At 36.8% G+C, this 21206-nt stretch overlaps 1 protein-coding gene across 1 annotated transcript in view; it reads left to right on the forward strand.

Annotated features, from left to right (window-relative positions):
- The first annotated feature begins 29 nt into the window (after positions 1-29).
- The window catches only part of LOC135690894 (uncharacterized), a 29746-nt gene continuing 8569 nt past the window's right edge, over positions 30-21206 (forward strand). The window contains exons 1-12 of the mRNA XM_065208583.2: positions 30-2489; positions 4961-5353; positions 6195-6282; positions 9485-9598; positions 9942-10055; positions 12243-12356; positions 12889-13002; positions 13395-13760; positions 18640-19082; positions 19315-19402; positions 19843-19956; positions 20458-20571. Of these exons, the coding sequence (XP_065064655.2) occupies positions 5000-5353; positions 6195-6282; positions 9485-9598; positions 9942-10055; positions 12243-12356; positions 12889-13002; positions 13395-13760; positions 18640-19082; positions 19315-19402; positions 19843-19956; positions 20458-20571 (2023 nt within the window). The 5' untranslated portion in view covers positions 30-2489; positions 4961-4999. The remainder of the gene's footprint in view (positions 2490-4960; positions 5354-6194; positions 6283-9484; positions 9599-9941; positions 10056-12242; positions 12357-12888; positions 13003-13394; positions 13761-18639; positions 19083-19314; positions 19403-19842; positions 19957-20457; positions 20572-21206) is intronic.

Here is a 21206-nt window from a genome sequence, read left to right on the forward strand (position 1 = left end):
CGAGCTGAATGAACGTGGGGCGGGGGGAGGGAGGGGAGGGGAGTTATGGGGGGAGAGAAGTGGGAGGGGGAGTTATGGGGGAGAGAAGTGGGAGAGGAGGGGGTTTGGATCTTGGCTGAGACGCCTAAATGAATCATGCGATTAAAAAGTTAAGAATTGCTTTGAATTGGAGTCTTATCGTCCACCAGACGTCCTATCTATGCATCGACATATGCACTTACCTAAAAAAAAGTATTGGGGCAACTTTAAAATTTTGAAGACTTTTTATGTAACGGCTAACAAATGTTGAAAGAATTTTTTTAATTCTTTCTTATTAGATATAACGATGCATATTTCCGTAAAATGTTCTAAAGATGTCGTCAATGTTTTGAAGACCGTCAGGTATGCCAATAAATCCGAAAATATCCACCGTATTTATTGTTTATCAAAGTACAGGCACTGCGGAGCGTTGGGAAAAGTGAGGGGTCTAAAAAAGGGGCGAATAAAATGAAGCTTTACTGGTAGTTTATTGCTTAATATTTGGATTTTTATGCAAAAAGTGTCACCTCCCCCCCCCCCTCTGCTCCGCGGTGCCTGAAATAACGGGAAAGTTATCGAGGAATGGCAGCGTTTTCCGACTGCTCAAATGTGCAGCTTTTGATTGATGCAAAACGTTCTTCCACACAATAACTGCGAAAAGTCAACCAATGAAAGTATCAATGAAAGGATCAATGAGAGTGCATTGCCCTTGGGGTTATTATTGATAAACATTTAAGTTGATCAAGTCAAGCTAAAGAGAGCAAAATGCATCATACTTATTAAGAAGCTATGTCAATGTGTTCTTAAGACTATCCTGAAAAGTCTATATCATGCACTTACCATGGCACGCATTGGCTAGGCTTTAGTTCTTTGGATAGTGCTAACAAAACAACTCGTGATCCTCTAAAGCTATTGTTGCGGAAAACAGTTCGAATCTTTGATTTTGCTGAAAAAAAAACCATGAACAAAGCTGACCAATTTTTTAACGACTCAACTTGCCAAAACCAGACTGTCAGCTGAAGACCTACTTCTCTCCCGATTGCATCTAAATTTTGGAAATCGCTTTCATCAGAGATAAGGAATGCCAGTAGCAAACACATTTTCAACAAGGAACTTAAATTATATTTTACAACCGCGCTTTGATTTTTTATTGATCTATTTATTTAAGTAGTTTCAAGTATTTATTTAAGCAGTGCAAATAGTTTCACAGTAATTTATTGTTTCTTATTTTTGTCTTTTTTATTTATTTCCTTTTTCTTAATCTTACAGCTTGCTCTTTATTATGAAAAATAAAAAAATGTCCCCTTACACTCTCTAAAAATCGCATCTGAAGAGCATAGGAGTCATAGCTGGATAGCTCTCCCGGGTTAATTCTATGACTTACTCATCAAAATAATTTACATCTGATTAGTTAATTACTCAACTATTCTATTAATCAAATCAACACGGTTTTCTTTAAAAACAAATTCTGGCGGTACAAAATTTTAAAATGGATTTGAAAAAAGCTAAAATTCCACAACATGCTGAAAAAGGTTTATCAGAATAAGAGTCCGAAAGCACAATATAGAAAATACAAAGTTTCAAATTTATTTTTATAAATGTAGTCAGGGACGCCGGAGAAGGGAGGGGCGCGGTGGGTCAACCACCCCTGCTGCCTTTTGATAGGAGTGCCGAGAGGAGCCAGAGTGCCCTTTTTCATTAAAGTGCCCTTGAAACCGGCCATTTGTAATAATAAGAGAGATTCAAACGAAATTCTGGTTATATTCCCTTTTTCATGACAAAATTTCTCAAAACCTTAGTTCCTTTTGCCAAAAAAGGAGTTAGTAGAAGGAATTTGTAGAAGCTGGGAATTATCTTTCAAATTCCCTTTTAACCAAGCCTGCCCCGTTGCCCCTTTGTCGTTCCGGCGTTCCTGAATGTAGTGCTTTTTTACTTGTCACATTAACCTTTTACACTGTGTAACATTTTCTAATCTTGATATATTGAATAATATGATTTGAGAGTTTGCGCTTCAGTTTGTGTTATTAAATTTTAAGTCACGAGTGGAACAGAAAACGCCAATTGACACTTCTGGTTATAGTTATTCTGTGGTTGGGGCAAATATCTTTCCTTAGAGTCACCACTGGAAACAAACCAAACTCAAAAGCAAATCATTTATGGTACTTTAATTTCTTACAGGTATATCAATTGCCGGAATGTTTTTATAATAATTGATAGTTCTTTACATATACAAATAAAGCAATTATTTCACCTGTCAATAAATACTGCAACGCTAAGGTAACAACTACCACATACATTCAAAAGGTTTAATATTTCATACGCTTGTTTAATGTTGGTTAAGATCCTGAAAATGAGAAACTGGTGCTATCAATTCATACTGAATAATTATCATACAGAAGTCAACCCACATTCTTAATGGTCACCAACGTAATTCTATGCGTTTGTTTATTTTCATGAATTTCCCTTACCAGGTCAGTATTACTTCAGTTCACCATCACATTTTAACTCGCTTAAAGTTATGATATTTCGAGTAGTTCAAAAATCGTTGCATTCGGTTACTATCATGGGCTCCGACGCAGGTTGGAAAGTGGGGGGGGGGGGGAGGGTGGCAAGGGAGATTTTAATTATCATAACAAAAGATTTTTAGTAAACCTCATTTGTTTTGCAAAGAAGTGGAGGGGTCGGCCCCTCTTCGTCGGAGGCCCTGTACTATGCTAATAGCAGGGCCGTAAATCCCGGGGGGGGGGGACGGGGGGGACTGGACCCCCGCAAAAATCTGGAGCAAAACGATTTTTTTGGAGAAATTACCAACATTTTTCTTGGAAGAAAGAAATCCCTGGTAGCCGGTTAGAACCAAACTACGTTTTCTGTGTTATTGCAACAAACCTCAGCCACCAAGGTTATTTTTGTAAGCAGAGTGGTTTTTATAATTTTTACAATATAAAAACTTACCGTTTTCTACCGTTTTTTGCCGTTTTCTACTGTTTTCTACCGTTTTATTTTTGAAAACAGAGTATGAAATAAAAAGAGAGCAATCTGTCATTTTATTTGACCTATTTACTAACTTATTTACGTACATTTCTATTATTTGTCTATTATTTACTTTTATTTAGTAAATCACTTTTTGTATCATTAGAATGTATTCATTTTTGATGTGTAAACATGGCCTACTGAAATCAGTCAAAATAAGGAAGACGCACATTTCTGTTCAGAAAGTAAATTTCTACCAATCATTACAACAGTGTCCCATATTTCCCCAAAGTCTGTCACTAAGGTTTAAGCATGACTCTTCCCCTCCAAAATTTCACCCAATAAACAATAATCTGTGTTCTTCTGAGAAACGCCAAACTTTCTATCCTGAGCAATTCTAGTATTTAATTAAATTTAGTCTGGGGGGTGCTTTTTTAGCCTTTCTAGAAGGTAAAATTTCAAAAATTTTCTTCCGCGTTGGACCCAACCATGGTGGGTCCTTCTACGAGAGTAAACTTGATTCTTAGCTCCCAAGGTTCAATTTCTTGGGGCCGTCTCTGAAAAATGTTATCAATCCAATCATACACACAAGTCAATGTACTAAGGAATATCTGTAAATACCTTCTATAGAGCAGAAGGTCTTGAGAAATCCAAAAATATTGACTTTTGTTTTTAAAAAAATTTGCCCCTCAACTGTTTCCATAACACATACCATAAATCCCTTGTGGTGCCATGACCCACTGCATACTTTATATTCATTCGCTTTGCTGACCCCCCCAATTCACATGACAGATTTACGGCCCTGGCTAATAGAAATAGAAATAGCTAGGACAAAACGTCAATAATCAATTCCGTGTTTCCGAGTGGAAATACAACAACGGTTCATTGCATAGAGTCCATTCAACGAGAATTCACAGGTTATCGAAGGAGCATACTTAGAAGTAAATCTATGACAATTAACCCCTCTATATAAGAACAAAATATCGACATCTTTTGCTTCCCTATTCTTAGGTGAAAGATTTGTTGACTCGAAAGTATGCTCTTCTATAATTATGCAGGTTGTTAATTAGTTGCGTCGATACCTTGTGGAATAATGAATCTTACAGGTGACAGGTGGGGTACCAATATAAGGAATTCACACAGGAGTAGATAAAGCTAATGCTTAGCTTCCCTATCGTTGAAGATAGCTTCAATGAACTTTATGCAAAAGGGCCATTCTAACATTACGTAACACCCAAATTGGAATTTCTAAACAAAGATCTCCAAGGAAATATCATGTAACATGTAATTATGATATTTCATATGTTTCTAGCGTTGCAAAATGATGCCTCTTTTACTAGACGAAAACGGTACTATGATTATGGTAAATAATAACCCTAAGGGGCTGCTTAGCAATATTTCAAATCTTCATATACAGCTGTTGAGGGTCTGATGCCTATCTAGTCTGTGCCCCAGACGAACAACACTTGAATTTTGAAAATCTCTATCAATATCCTTCATCATAAATCTTGGTTTGGTTCTGTTTCGTCTGACATTAATATTTTCCTGAAATCATTCTGTCCCTCAAAAAGTATTGTTGTGACCTTTCGAATTTTAGTATCTGGAAGGTAAGTAACAAGAAAGACCAATATTCTCAGTTGCAGAATACTAAAACACACATTTGCTTCTTTCTCGTGCTTTTTTTCGTTCAAGTCTCCAGTGAGCAAGTAATTCTTTTAAAGAGCAAAACAAAATGATTTTTTTCAAAAGTTGTGTCTGGAGCCCACCAATGTAGCTGGGTGAGAAACAAAGCAGTAACTAAACATGGCATTAAATGTCGAAAATCAGGGAAGAGTTTTTTAAAAAAAAGCTTCCCTGTAGATAAATATATTAATGCAACTCGTTCATGGTAAGTAGGTCTAAATTTGAAGCCTAACCCTTTTGCTCGTCAATTATTTATGCCTATTCTCATCCTATTCTTTGTATTTTGAAGCAACAGCATCAGTAAATTGTGATGTCACAGTGAACAGTCATGGCCAAGAACAGCACAGCTTTATCTCAACTTTTTGCTGTATTTCTCATTTCCAATACTATCTACCGCGTCATTGGTAATGTGTATCGATCAGAATGCCGGAGAGATGCACTTTTGGTTGCAACAGACAGAGACAAGGTTGTTTCTCAAACTGTTGGTGGTGTTTTGCAAACAATTAAAAACATCAGATTACCTCTTTGTGCAAAGCAATGTACTGGAAACAACCAATGTCAATCGCTGAATTTCAAGAAGGCTGCAATAAGTGAATGTGAAATTTTAAGCTTTAACAAAACCACTGCTGGAGCTGTAATAGAGAACAAGCCGGGCTGGATTCACTACGAACCAATCAACCAGGTAACTCAATTTCCAACTCCTTAGAATGCTAAGGTAAAGAGATTTTGTTATTTTTGCTACCGATGGGGCAAAACAAGGCTAATCAAGCAAGCTGCTTTTTTGGAATACATGTCTTTTTCATAAGGAAACATTTTATAACGAACCTACATGTAGAAGCAGAAAGAAAATTAAAGAACCGTTAGTACCAAAGACAAAAATCCTTCAGGAACTTTTAAATTTTGAAGTTTTTAATCATTGCAAACAATCAAGAATTAGGAAGCCGGTTTCAATCATTTTTAATTAAAAATCACATAAATTGCGTGTTGCGAAAATAGCTATCGGTTGCATCATTGTTTAGTTTCCAGTGTTTCATTTTCCTTCTTCATTGAATTTCCACTTTTTCATGTTTCAAACCTCTTTCTAGTCTTTGCAAGGTTTTTCATCTAGTTTTTTAGCTACAGGTAAAAATCCAGCAACGCTAATACAAAACTTCAATGTATTATGTTGAATTTTCATGGCACCAAATGTACATTTAAATTGAAGATCCATTTAGGCAATTTTTGGAAGAACTTATAGGCCTCGAGCTAGGTTCCCTATAGAGAAAAGTGTATTTCAGATCAATGCTTGAATTCAATATGCTCAGTTCTTGTATTTTCGACACCGACTACAGGGACCGCGGAGCGTTGAGAGAAGTGAGGGGTCTAAAAGAAGGGGGGGGGCCTAAAACCGCACAGATATAGGCTTTACTAGTAGTTCATTACTTAATATTTGGCTAAAGCCCCCTCCCCTAGCCCCTTTGCTCCGCGGTGCCAGAACTGTACGGTACAGACCTGTAATGTACTCTGCTGTATTTTCTTTTTAGACTGGCCCAAGATGCCGCCTCGTAGATTGTGAGCCTGGCTATCAGTGCGTTGAGAGGTGCAGTATATTATCTGGGTACGAGTGCATAGGTAAGGCAATTTTATCTAACAATTATCAAGAATCCCACAAGCTTTTTCATTAAACGCTGAAGTTTTTTGTTTGAAAATCTTGTGTAAATCTTTCGTCAATGCATAATTCATATTTTCTTTAAAATTATATTTACTTATTTTTGCTTTTAATTTTTATTGTATGTAGAGGTGGCCCCGGTGAAGCGACAAGCTCACATCATCCCCCATACTTTTGGCAGGTGCATTATATTCGACAAAATTCTGATTAATTACAACATACCAAAGAAAAATAAATCCACATTAATGCAATCATTCATGCAAAAGTAATAAAAGCATACAAGTGAAACCGGAAATATAATGTACAAAAATAAAAGAAATTATCGAATTTTCAGGCTCTGTTTCATTTCAAAGCAAATTCCCAATCTCTGTCTGTTTCAAAGCAAGTTTTCAGTCTCTATCTATTTCAAAATTTGGCAAGACAAAAATAAACAGCTAAACTTTTATCTTTAGACCAATTGAATTTCCGAGATTGCATACACTGCGTAGTAGTGTGCCGGTTGACCTATGAATTTGTTGCTACCTAGCATCCGAAGGTAGTTTTTAGGACACTGAGAAGCTATGCTTATCGAGCAGTGTCCTGGTCCTTCCTCGCGATGTGACCACACCTCGTGATTCCTACGCCTGGAATTACAGAGAGCTGGCGACTCTTCCCACTCGGGGTGAAAGTTTGGTCATGCCAGGGACTCGAACCACAGACCCTTGGGTCTGTAGTCAGCGCCTTTAACAACTGAGCCATCCTCTCTCTAATGAGCACCCTCCCAAAAAATTATGTAAACATATGGACAAAAGCAAATCATCGCAATAGTCAATCATCTGCTAAATATATTTAAGAAATCCTATGCTGTTTCAATATGAAAAGGTTTTCTTCAAATTCTGAAAGAACCAGATGCAAATTCATTCGATGGTATTGAAAATTTGGATATTCAAGATACCACATGAGTATTTATGCAAATCAACGAAGGTTTCGACTCGGAAGAATTGGCATCTTGTAATTGTTTTGCCTCAAACAAGTATGAGCCAAATGCAATATTAATTTTTGTAAAAACAGTGATCGTTTGAATTTCAAAGCTCATTATTCTATTGGTGGACTTCTATCTATTTCAATGAGCGCACCTCTCTATTGAACGCCCCTTTCTAATGAGCACCCTCTCTTTGAGGCAAAAAAATGAGCAACCCCAAAGTTCCTTAGAGAGAATGCGGTGTGTAACCAGCTGAGAAACTACTGGCAACCCACCGAGGAAATTTTTCTTGCCAAAGAGACAGTCTCCTTGGCAGTAGATGTTAGAAATTGAGAATCGCAGAAGCAACGCCTTGATTAAAGTTGTTTTAATTGGCGTCTAAAGGCAAAATATCTGGCTGTGGCAGTGTAAATAGAACACGCAACATTTTTTTAAAGATGGGCACTTTTTACATTTTTTCCAATCAGGGGAGCTTTGCCCCCGTTGCCCCCGGCTCCGGTGGTCCCGTTATTTAGGGCCAAGTGATTGGCAAAGCTGGTATCACATCACTTCTTGTCGGTAGCTGAATAACAATTTGGCTACTTTAAATTCTTTTTTGTTCTCTTCTTTTAATATTCCATCTGGGTCTTCCAATTAAATTATATCGCCGCTCATTGCCAATGTCTCATATTTAAAAAGATGTACTCATTCGCAGAAATCTTTGACGCGATCAAACTTTCATCTTGTGCTTTGAGTCTATCAGCTAGTGATTTAATCATCAGCAAGTTTTGCCGATAACAATAATGATTTCTCCCAAGATAAATTGATAAATGAACACCGAAAATGATTAGGCATAAATAATAGATGAAGAAGCTATGGTAAGTTCATTATATCGAGGGTAATTACGACGAACGGACCCAAAGTTGGTTCGTAGTATCTAGAGTTCGTTACATCCAGGGTTTGTTATACAGAGAGAATTTGTAAAGAGCTTGTCCAAGGAACCAAACATTTAGTTCGTTATACCGGGAAGTTCGTTACAATTGGATTCCACCGAACCAACAAATGCGGTGCCAAAATTTTGGCGATTTGATTTTCGGTGGAAAAAATTTTGGTCATATTTTTTTTAAATTCGGTGTAAAAGTAGGTCATATTATTTTTAATTTGGTGTAAAGGTAGGTAAGCACTTAAAAAATTTCAGTGAAAAGAAACAACTTTGGCGAGTAAAAAATGAAGAATGAAAATTTTGATGTCAATGCAACAAATGGAAAATTCATGGCAATTGCAATGAGGGGATTAGATTTTCGGATAGATTGCGAGTTAAAAATTGAAACGAAACTGGAACGTTGGAACGTTAGAAAGCAATTTTTTGAAGAAATTGTGAAGTGCCAGTAGAAGCATCAGTTCAACTCCTAGAGAACTCAAAATGGCGAAAGATGGCGAAAGACAAGAATGTAAAACTGGATATCTTTTTTGTTGACGATGAAGTAGAACCAGAAGCTGAAACTGATTAAGGGGTGGGCCAACGGCTCGGGCCTTTTGGGCCCACCCCTTAATCCGCCCTTAATTTTTGCATTAACATATGTGGTGACATGCCCTGAAAAAAGACGGTTGATTTTTTAATTGGAAAAGCAAGTAAATTCCTTTGCTTATAATGGCAGTATGAAATTAATATGGCTCTGGTTCATCCTTCTTAAGAATATGGCACAATGAATCGAAATGGTTCAAAGGAATAATGAGTGCATGCTTTGTTTTAAGTGATTATCGTGCAGAGGTGTTATGAGTAGAGGTCTAGTGTAGCAGAACAGAATTATTTATTAATTAAGAGTTGGATACTTTTTAATAACGTCAATTATCATGTCATTTTAAGCATGTTGATAAATGTTTCACTTTTTAACTAGCTTATTGCTTTCTTCTGACTACACTACAAAGCGACGAGAAATTCAAACTTTAAAGAGATTTCCTCTAAGTTAATTCTTATTTTCTCTCTCTCAACTATTCCAATCTAGAACATGATCAAATAGGCAAATATGCTTACGACTTTAAAACCTTCTTGTGTTATTGTGTCGTGCCAAAATGGAAACTTCTGAACTTGGCTGCAAATTCTCTGCATTCAGGGGTAGCAGAAAAATGCCCGGGGGTCATTCGATTATTTGAAAGGAGTCTCTCTGACGATATTTTTAATTCAAAGTTTTATTGTAACGGTCTTGGACCATTTATACAAATAGATATCGATGAGTGCCAAAGTGGACCATGCCAGAATGGTGGAGCTTGCAGTAACTTGGTGAATAAGTACACTTGTACCTGTGTGCCAGGGTACACTGGTATAAATTGTGAAACCGGTAAGTTCATTTCGTTGTACTCTAATAAACCTCACTTTCATACTTTCATAGGTAGCATCCACTTGATAATGTAAAGCACAAAGAGTAAATTAACAAACGAAGACTTGATCAAAGAAAAATTCATTTTTGAATACACCTTCTATCAAACGATTATCCCAAACTCAAGTTTTTGCAGATCAACTTCAACCCAATTAATCAAGGCCCTGTTTGTTGAATGAAACAATTATTACCTTTTAATTTTAGTATAAAATAATTCAGCCCGAGTTAGAAAAAAACACAGTTTGTTGCTTTATAGTCACATAGAAAAGATTGAATTTCCTAAATTATATCTAAATTAATACAGATATCAACGAGTGCCAAAGTGTACCGTGTCAGAATGATGGAACTTGTTATAACTTGGTGAATAAGTACAATTGCTCCTGTGTGCCAGGGTATACTGGTTTAAATTGTGAAACCGGTGAGTTATCATATCTTTGAACAAACCATTGTAATGTTAAATTGAATTTAACCTACAGTAGAAAAAAGTTGTAGTTGTTGTTTTGTTTACGTGTATGTAGCACGGGTGCGGAGTGAGATTCTTTGCTTGGGGGTGGGTGGCTCCTGCTGTCCTTTGGGTAAGGCTGTCCTGATAGTTGTGGGGGTGGTGGTTGTGTCCAAGGACCAATAGGATTGCCCTTTGTCAAATTTTCTTAACTCTAAATAATGTAGCACCATTGACACCTGCAGTTCATTAGATGTTTAAAACTCTATGATTTTCAACTTTTTTATAGCCGTTCTTTTTGGCTGTTTGGACATTTTTGCCACCTCCGGTTGTTGTCAAGGTAGCAAAAAGGGCTGGGGGCGATGGCTGCCTGTATGCGGGTTAGGGGGTCCAGTCTGCATGTTTTCTTGCGCTCGTGTTATGTATTTTTTCATGTACATGTATTTTGTTTCTCTTTATTTTTTCTTTAAACACTGATGTTAGGCTTCTTTTTAGAAGGCAATCAGTAAATTGGTAGAAGTAAACCGTATCTTTTTAACAACCTTCCTATTTACAAAAGCACTAGTCACAATTAGGGGTCCTGTTCGCAACAGTAGTAGTAGCTCTATATAATGAATAACAAGAACCTCTTTGTCTTAAGCTAAGGACAGGCGCAGTAATTTGCCTAGAAGGAACCAGGGGTTGTTCTAGAAATATTTGCAAAACCACAACTTCAAGTTCTGGTAAATGTTTTGAAATGCTATAATTTTACATAAAAAACGAACCGAAACAACGGTAGAACCAGAGCCACTGGTCTAAAAAAAAATCTTTCGTTTGACTTCATTTTTGGCATTGGCATAGGAGACAGAAAATATTCCGGGGTATAGAGGATGGTGTGATTTTACCTGATACGGATGCAAACAATAAAAAAGCAGTAAAACTGGCTTGAAATGTAGCAGATGTGCACGAGAAAATATGCCCAGATGTGGAAATTACACAACTGGCATATTGTTATGCAATAAGTTTTATGTTTTATTTAGTTTCGTGATATTCAGTTGCCTGTTCTTTTGATGTTCTTGATAGTTCCGTTGTTTGTCACCTTGCCATCAACATTCCGTGTTATTGCATCATTCCATCGCCACTATTGTTGTCATCAGTCCTTTGTTGTTTGAAGTAATTATTTTGTTATCCTAATTAAGGTGTGTTGTCATGTGATTTTTATGCAGTGCCCTTGTTTGTGAATTCAGTCGTTATGTGAAGCCGTGGAGTTGAGTCGAGTCGTATCGTTCAGTCGAAGTCGCTTATATTCGAATTTAAAGTTGCCGTTAAATAAAAGTCGTTTAGTTATTGGAAGCTTGGTTGAAACCGCAGTCGTTTGATAATCAAAGAAAACTTTGGTACATATTTTGTTGTCCTTCTTTCGTCTACGTTCATCTGTAAAACCATATAGTTTTACAATATAGTAGTGCTATGTATGTCGTATTGAAAAATATAGAAGTGTATGTGCAAATTTTGTGCAAGCATTGGCTAGGGTGCTAGCTACAAAGCCGCAATCGTGTGAATTTAAAAGAAAATCTGTTCATGCAATCATTTGAAAACTTCCATGTGATGTTGCTTTTGCCATAAAAATCCTGTATCTTAAAAAGAGAAAGGGGAAAGTAAGCGTTGGTTTAGAGGGGTGAACACGGGTACAGAAATCGTTACCTTACATGAACAAGGCGAAGAAGATAAACAGCCAAGACCAAAACTTTTTTAGATTAAGGATTGACTGATTATTTATCTATCGTTTGAAATAAACTCTTCTTTTGTTTTTTTAAACGATTTCTACATGCTACGAAAAATTATTCAAGATTATTGATTTTTAAAACACAACACCACATTCCACAATCCTGCAACAAAACCAAGTTAGAATAGCCCCTGGAAAGAACGGTAGAAAATGTACGAATAAACTTAACAAGCACAGCTGCTCCAGCACGTCAAACCACTCTGTATCGTTTAAAATACTTCGATTAATTAAAAAAATTAATTGATTTGACTTAACGCCGAAAGCAGTAGTTTCAACCCACATGGAAAGCATTAACACGGCTTTTCTTTAAATAAATCACGTGTTATATGATTGTAAAAGTTAGTCTTCTCTTGATATTTTATGCACTCAAACAAGGGATTTAATTCATATACCAACAGATATCAACGAGTGCCAAAGCTCGCCTTGCCAAAATGGTGGCACTTGCACCAATCTGGTCAACAAGTACAGTTGCTCCTGCGCAGCGGGTTATGTAGGTACAAACTGCGAAATCGGTAAGTAAAAAATTCCATTTCTGGAATAATATTTTTTTCAAAGAAACCCACACATAAGAATTGATGATAAGAAGAGATCCGTGGATAATTTTTCCAGATTTTCAAGAATATTCATTAAAGGCTCATTGCTAACAATGGGCCATTGCGCTACGCAAGCATCCCATAATGCATTTTTAGACAGTCTGAAATCAATTAACCGCCATTGAAGACAATTTACTGCCATTGTTTGGATCGTCGCCACGCTCGCAAAGGCCCATTGTTAGCAATGAGTCTTTAATGCATCTGAATAATTACAAATTGTTTGATTATGGAAGCACGTACAGACCTCGTTAAAAACTTCGCAAATAAACCTCGTTGACCTCGTTCTTTATGCAAAGACTTCAATGAATGCAAAGCATCTGAATATTTCCGAATTGTCCTATTATATAAAAAACCAATAATGAGTGTCTTTTGGATATTCAGTTCAATCAGTCCTTGATCTCGTATTTAAACTGCGATAATAAACTTTTTTAACCTCGTTCTTTTTGCAAAGACGTCAATGAATGCGGCAGCTCTCCATGCCAAAACGGAGGAACATGCAACAACCTGGTGAATCAATACACGTGCACATGTACCGCTGAATACACTGGGACCAACTGCGAAACACGTAAGAACTTTGGTTTGAGTTATAATTTGTTTTAAACAAAACTTTTTGATGATTGAATTGAAACCATTAGTGTTCATACCATGATGTAAAATATATTCTGTAATGATTTCTTAACGAGGCCTTTGTACCTGTAATTGATCTCTTTTGTCTATGCAATCATAAAAACTCGAACATGAAATAGATATAACAGTTTTTGCATATGAATAAACAAATTACGAATCTGCTTTGTTTTAAATGATCGAGATCAGGAAGTTACCATCAACATAAACTGGATTCATTTGCACAGGTCAATGGCCCATGCTATCACGTACGTACTTTTTGTTTCACGGATGTTATCAAATGCCTAAAAAAATTGTAAATAAAAATATTTTTCAAACTCTCATCTTTTTTAGTAAGTACAGAGTGTAATTCATATACAACCTTGACTAGTGCTGATAGGAATATAAATTACATTGACGGTACAACTTCTTGTGACAGTAGCCTAACACTGGGATGGTACCGTTTTATGGGATCAGCAGGGAACATGATGTACACAAGTTGTCCGCCAGGTTATGGAACTGATTACAGGTGTCAAACACACGGTGGAGGCTGGCTGAATGGGGCTCATCCCTCAACCAGTGAAGGAATAGTAGAGAGAACAGTTTGTTTTGCATGGTCAGGTTGTTGCGGTTTGTCTAATGTGATAAGAGTAAAAAATTGTGGAAGCTACTACGTTTATGAGCTTAAGCCTACAACTTCATGCAGCTATCGCTATTGCGGCTATTGAGTTCTAAAATATGACTGAATGGTATGTTGTCCAATTTATAAACTTTTGTAGCATCTTGCAATTTAACCTCTAATTTCGATAAAAATTAATGCAGTGCATTATTTTTTTTGAAAAAAAGGAACCTAATATTAAGAAAAGGTATAAATCACCCTTGTCCTTGATTATTCACTAAAAAATTGAGTTATTCGCAAGCTGTTTCTGTTGTTGATTGAGAATTGTGAAATAATGGGACTGGTCGTCTTAATCGTTTGGAAATGATAAGTGTTTATAGTGTAACTGTTATTTTTTCAGAAACTAGGAAATATATGCAGTTAATGAGTTCTAACTTAAATCCATAAGAACTTAGAACCCAAACTATCATCCAATCTCTCTCCTTCCAATATTTGGTAAACTTTTAGAAGAACTAGTATTTAATACCCTTTATCAGCATTTAGACATCCATAACTTACTCGACTCGAACCTATCTGGTTTTCGACAAGGTGACTCAACGATTAACCAGCTCTTATCCATTGTTAACCATATATTTAAAGCATTTGGCTGCAAACCCACTTTAGAGGCTCGTTCTGTGGTTCTGTTTACCTTGAAAACTCGAAGGGTTTTGATCGATCTGGCACGAGGGCCTCGTATACAAATTGCATCGCTGTGGCATCTCTGGTAAACTGCTCATAATAATCCTAAGCTTCCTTGCTAACAGAAAACAGCGTTCTGTTTTGAATGGTAAAACATCTCATATCTTAGGACCTCTGTTTTTCCTAATTTATATTGATTGCCTAATTTATTATATTTTCCTAATTGATATATATCGATTTGACAGATGGATGGAAATGTAACGTTGAACTATTTAACCTTTGTCTGGAGAAAAGTTGTTAACCTTCCTCCAGACAAAGACATCCCAGAAGGCAAACCTTCCTCACAAAACAATTGAAAGTGCGCGTGTCTTGGGTGTGTCGTAGGAGCTTCTATTGTTTTTCGTGTACCTTCCTCCGGTCAGTGGCCGTGCGACCGTAATGCTTCCCTGACTCTGGACGGCACATCCATTTTCCCCGTCGTTCATGATTCAAACTTAGCTGCTGTTGACATAAACCATGAGGCTGAATAATCTTTGGACTCACAAATGAAGAATGTCCTTCAACCCGGACACTAGCATGCAGGCAGTCGAGGTGACATTCTCCAAAGATATCCACCAAGTAATTCACCTATATTTTTAACGACGCCCCAGTCGAGAACGTCCAAGAGCGAAAACACCTTGGAATCACATTAGACTCTAATAAACCTTTACCAGTCATATTTAACCAGTTATTTTAAAATCCAGGCAAGGAATAGAAGTGTTGAGATACCTCTCAAAATACCACGACACACCCTCATGAAATGTACAAACTCTATGTTCGACCGCATATAGACTACGGTGATGTTGTCATATATTTAATCCCACAAAAATTTTTTGAATAAAGTGATAGTGTTGTCTTAACCTGCGCTTGGAAAGTCCTGTGAAAAAAACCTCCGACGATAGAGTAGATGCCTTATCCTCTTCTATAAAATAATCAACAGTTTGACTCCAGATTTCGCAAGACTTCCAATTCCACACCTTTAAGAGTCAAACTACAATCTTCGTAAAAATGCTACAATAGGGCAAATATAAACAAGAACACAAGCCCTCAATTTTTTTAAAGGAGGCATCTCTGAGACATAAGACAGATGTGTCTATAACTATGCCTACCGACCTCTTAATAGCTCTAGAAAGTTTAAGTGTCTTCCTTTAATGAGGCCAGCTTTTTGAGAAAAATGCTTTGATTAACCGCTTTAGGGTAACTACATAACCTTTGTTGATATATAAAAGACGTTTTGAGAATGCACCAGTATTTGCAGTGTAAATTAATAGTTTCAGTTGCACTATTCTTAACATTTAAAATGAGCAAGAAGCGTAACAACTAATACAAAAATGATTTTTTCTGTTTCTTTGGACCACTTTTTGTCAGTTCGTTTGAATATAAAAAGTTTCCACTGCAAATCAACACCAAAGCAAACTTGGCCTGTAGCAGAAAATATGAAGTTCACACATGAAACTCTGACAAGCAGGCCGAACTAAGCAGAACGTTATTTAATGTAAAATGAACTAAAATGTCTGAACAACATAGAGATCAGAAATCTTGCAAACCTATCTATTACGATACAAACAGGGGATGGGGGTTGCTTTCTTGAACCTTTATTCTCCTTCCCAGCTACGCAGCACAAAATAGTCAAAGAAAGTATCACTACCCTAGCCATGAGCCTGAATTAGAAAATATTCAATTAGAAATAAAATAAAATAAGAGTATGATTGTGATTGTATAGAGCTGAGCACAGGGTGGTAAAATTGATCAATGAAAGAGCAAGCATGCTACAGTTCACAGAAAAGAAGGCTGTCAGCTTAAGAATCGCGGAGAAACATTAATTACAGATTATCTGAATTGAAACCAGAAAATATTATGTATCAACTATTCCTGTTAATTTTTATGCTGAATTAAGTTGGTACTTTTGCATATAAAAGTGTGTTGCAGGAGTTCAGAGATGGAGTAATTTGTCACATTTTATCGGGATATACCCTCCAAAACATGCTTTTTATACACAAAACAGCATTTTCAAGAATAACAGCCCAGATATTTAATACTCTAATCTTCGATATGTTTCTTAATATTCTTCTATTTTTATTGCATATTATTATAATTGCTTGTTGAGTGACGCAAACCATCTCTTATAAGCAGACCTAGTCTAATAAATCGACGATTCTCTTGTAAAAACGCTCGAAATTTTCAAATAGGTTTCAAAAATCAGAAACATTGTTTTGGTATAAAATTATCCCCTCTTGAAGATTATACTTTCTTATTTTCTGTCATAAGACACAACGGATAGCAGCTAATTTTGGACACATTGTCGTTTCCTGACATTTATTTGTGAAAAACTCTTTTTATGTGGGGTTGCAATACTTTTTTCTAGATTTTCATAGCCTTAAATTTTTTAGATTTCCAAGATACCTTGAATTGTCTAGCAGTGTTTAATTAAAAGTTTTCAAGTCAAAAGGCCAAGCCAAAATAGGTTTGTCTTGCCAAAAGGCCAGAGGCATGCCAGACGGAGACCATTTGGAGCTAAAGCCCCAAGGTCCTTCTTAGTCACTGCTAGTGCAGTTTAGCGTGTTCAAATAACGATTGTCGGGAAATAATGGAGTATCTAATAATTTAAAGATACTTATATAGAGGAACGAAGCTATCTCCGTTCGAAAGAAGGGGCCATATACTCAAGGTAGCTTCTTAGACCACTAAGCCAGAAGGCACTTCCAGCGTAACCCCAGTTATGTGTTTTCTACTGATTTCAATTGCAACATCAAGAGAGATTGACTTATGGCTGGGAGAGTAAAATATAATGTAGTTATCTATTCATGACTGATAAATATTTGTTTGCAAATTTTAGTACTTCGTCTAATTTTTGACATGCTTGCTTGCTTGACATGTTAAATCATTAATGTAGATGAGAAATAGCAGAGGACCATGTGCCGAAACTTGTGGGACAACACAACAAAAAGCGGCTGTCGTCACGTCTGAGTCATAGCCATTTGTTGTAACTAACGAATTAAACACTGATATAATGGTAACATCAGAGTTTAGCTTTTTCGAGGCATCTCCTATAATAGCACAGTGCTTTAATCGTGCTAGCAAAATATCACATTGACTGCATCAAAGCTTCCTAACGATCAATGAAGGCTCCACATCCAATTTGTTTGTAACCATGAGTGGAAAATGGATAGGAGAGAAATTAAAGTATTACTGAATTGCTACTTTTGACTTTGGAAGTTTCTTTTCAGTTTCAAGTTTCGATGGAAAAATACCTCGAGGAACTACTTGTTCATTTAAATAAGTGGTTGCGATACAGTAGGTCCTAAAATTGTCAATTATTTTGTTTGCTTGCTGAAAGGACCGATCGATTTTGATCGATAGAGGTCTCCGATTCGTTCATGTACTTCAGTCTAGAGGCGCCTAGAAAAAGGAAGATTGAAACGAGATATCTTTCAGTACGATATTTTATTGGCGTTCTTAGAAATTTAATAATAGAAATGTTAATATTGTGTGCAACGTTGATGAAAAAATCCTCAAGTATGTTGAATGTTTCAGTTTGATTTGACCTTACATTGTAACTTTTGTTTACAAACTTGTTATTCATTTCAGATCATAAGTTTTGCCTTTTTTCCCTGTTGTCCGTGAAATATTCTGAAGTATCTTATTCAAGTTTTTTGACTCGCTGACTTCAACTTTTCTGAATTTTTTTGAAGATTATAAGGTTACTCTCTGATTTAGTTTGTTTTGATTCCCTTAATCTGCTTTCCCTAAATCTAAATAATTCGCATTATTTCAACTGGAAGAACCATAATTTCAACATTGTGGTTATTAGCGTTAATTAACGAGTCATAAACTGAGAGAATTGTAGGGATCTCAATGCCGGTTTTATGCTGCTGAATCGGTTGCTGGTTGGTGCCATTTTGGTTTCATGTCAGATGTTCAGTATCGTGCTGTTTCTGGTTCATTCAAATTAACATGGTCAATACGACCAACCAGCAAGTTTATGTGAAAAAAGCTTTCGTGGACTTCTAACTTCAGAGGTTTTTCAACAGAATTTATGAAGGAAGCAGGGTAGCTAGGCGAATTGACTTCTCTTCAAAACAGAACATTATTTGCAGCATCGTTGTTACATTAAAGTCTCATACTAGCAGTAGAGTGCTGTTTTAAGATATTTTATAGTTACAGTCACGCGTTGGCATTTTCTATGGCATCAAATTGATATCGTGAACACGGAAGCGTTTGTGAACAAAGAACAGAGATTGCTTTCTGAATTATTGTCATAAATTATTCACAAAAGCTACTTGTGCATTGATACCGCCTTTGTAAATTATTACACACGGCATTTGTTTACTTCGATCCCAAAAAGAGCAGACATGGACAAGAACAGCACAGTTTTATCTCAACTTTTTGCTGTATTTCTCATTTCCAATGCCATCTACCGCGTCATTGGTAATGTGTATCGATCAGAATGCCGGAGAGATGCACTTTTCGTTGCAACAGACAGAGACAAGGTTTTGTCTCAAATTGTTGGTGGTGTTTTGCAAACAATTCATAACATCAGATTACCTCTTTGTGCAAAGCAATGTACTGGAAACAACCAATGTCAATCGCTGAATTTCAAGAAGGCTGCAACAAGTGAATGTGAAATTTTAAGCTTTAACAAAACCACTGCTGGAGCTGTAATAGAGATCAAGCCGGGCTGGATTCACTACGAACCAATCAACCAGGTAACTCTATTTCCAACGTATATAATGCTAGGGTTATTTTGAGATAACCTTATTTTTGTGTTGCTGACTAGGACAAAACAAAGCTAATCAAACGAGCAATGTTTTCTTTTGGGTTATTTCAAATCGGCACCTTAATATATCATCATCCTCACTGGTTGTATTTTCATCATTTACCTGCTCAAAAAATGTTGTACGTCGTTCTGCATCATACTGTTCTCAACTTTTGTTGTAGACAGGCCCAAGATGCCGCCTCGTAGATTGTGATCCTGGCTATCAATGCGTTGAGAGATGCAGCAGATTGTCTGGATACGAGTGCATAGGTAAGATATTTCTTTGAACCGGAACAAAAATCCCATTGATTATATAAATAAACCGTTTTTTCATGAAACGATCTGCTTTTGGTAGCTTCTTAACAAAAACCCCTGTGTAATAAACTCGGCTACCGATTTCTTCATCAGTGGTTGCAAGTAGAAAGGCAAGGCAGCAAACCTTATGGCTATCTACTTGCAAATAATCTGACTTTGTGCAAAAAAAGAACTGAAGACTGACCAAGGACTAAAGAACTAAGCTTTAAAGGAACGTAGGGGGATGGAAAAATAGATTATCGGACTCTCCGGTTCGGTGATTTCTCACCGGAAACAGGCTTTAACGGGCTTGCTGCAAAGGGGATATGATGCTTTTTCGTTAGAAAATAAGCGTTGAGAACCTTCTTTAGCGGTTTACCGAGGAAAACAATTTTACATATTGATATTGCCCATAGATATCGACGAGTGCCAAAGTAATCCGTGCCAGAATGGTGGAACTTGCAATAACTTGTTGAATAAGTACACTTGTACCTGTGTGCCTGGGTACACTGGTATAAATTGTGAAAGCGGTGAGTTCCTTTCATTTCACTCTTACAAGCCTCATTTTCACATGTAGCATCTACTTTTTGATGTAAAGTCACAAGAGCAAAATCCACCGACGAAGACTTGAGCGAAGAAAAATTCATTTCCGTTTTCACCTCCCATCTAGCGATATTACCAAACTGAAGTTGCTGCAGATCAACTTGAATTCAGTTGATTAAGTCCCTATTTATTGAGAATGAAACGTTTATCACCTTTTTTTTAAATTATTCAGTCAGTGTTATAAAAAAGCACATTGAGTCATGAACCGCGGAGCATATTACGGATTGAGGGGGCTAAAATGTTTTTGGGTGGCTAAACATGCTAGAAATCAAGAGTAGAACGTCTCTTTGTGTGGTTTTAATTATATTGTGGAAATTATTGGGGGCTATAGCCACCCCAGCCCCCCTTCTTCTGCAGTCCCTGCATTGAGTTGCTTTATAGTCACATGGAAAATATCTCAACTGACAACTTAAATCTAAATTAAACAGATATCAATGAGTGCCAAAGTGGACCGTGCAGGAATGGTGGAACTTGCAATAATCTGGTTAACAAGTACACTTGCTCCTGTGCGCCAGGGTACATTGGTATCAATTGTGAAAACGGTGAGTTCTAATCATTGGTATCTAATGTTTAAAAAAAGGCTTTTTCGTTTAGACCACTCTCTTATTCAAAAAGCAAAAGTTGGCTATGGTAGATGCAGTTCTGTGAATAAAAAGAGTCTCTTTATCAACAGATTTGGTGGCGCGCAAAATTTCGGGGTGAAGTTGGTCCCTTTGTTACCAGATCCAGGAATTACAAAATCAAAGGGAGGGTGTATGGGGGTTTAAACCCACTAATAATCTTAAAAAGAGTACATCACATAATGCAAAAGTAATCTTGCTTCCGCCTGGTATTCTTGGCTTTTATTAGCCTGCGCGCAGCCTTTTTGCTGCTGCTGTCTTGGAAATGAACGAACGGGTAAAGCCCTCCGTTTAGCAACAGCAACAGCAACAAAAGAAGGGTAGTTTCTATTAGTTTTTGGTCCGTCATTTCAGACAGGTACTTCTGCATGGTTCCGTTGGTGTAGCTTTTAATCAAGAGTGGTTTACATTTTCCATGAGCCCAATTCGCAGAGCTTATAAACGAAGGCGGCTAATAAACAACAGCTTATAATCGAATAGATTCTAATTTATTTAAATTAAACTGTGTTATATTACCGAAAAGCTAAATCTTTTCTTGATATGCTGTGTGATGTTCT

The sequence above is a fragment of the Rhopilema esculentum genome, chromosome 4 (genome assembly GCF_057945365.1).
Source record: "Rhopilema esculentum isolate cy_ngs chromosome 4, ASM5794536v1, whole genome shotgun sequence".
NCBI lineage: Eukaryota > Metazoa > Cnidaria > Scyphozoa > Rhizostomeae > Rhizostomatidae > Rhopilema > Rhopilema esculentum.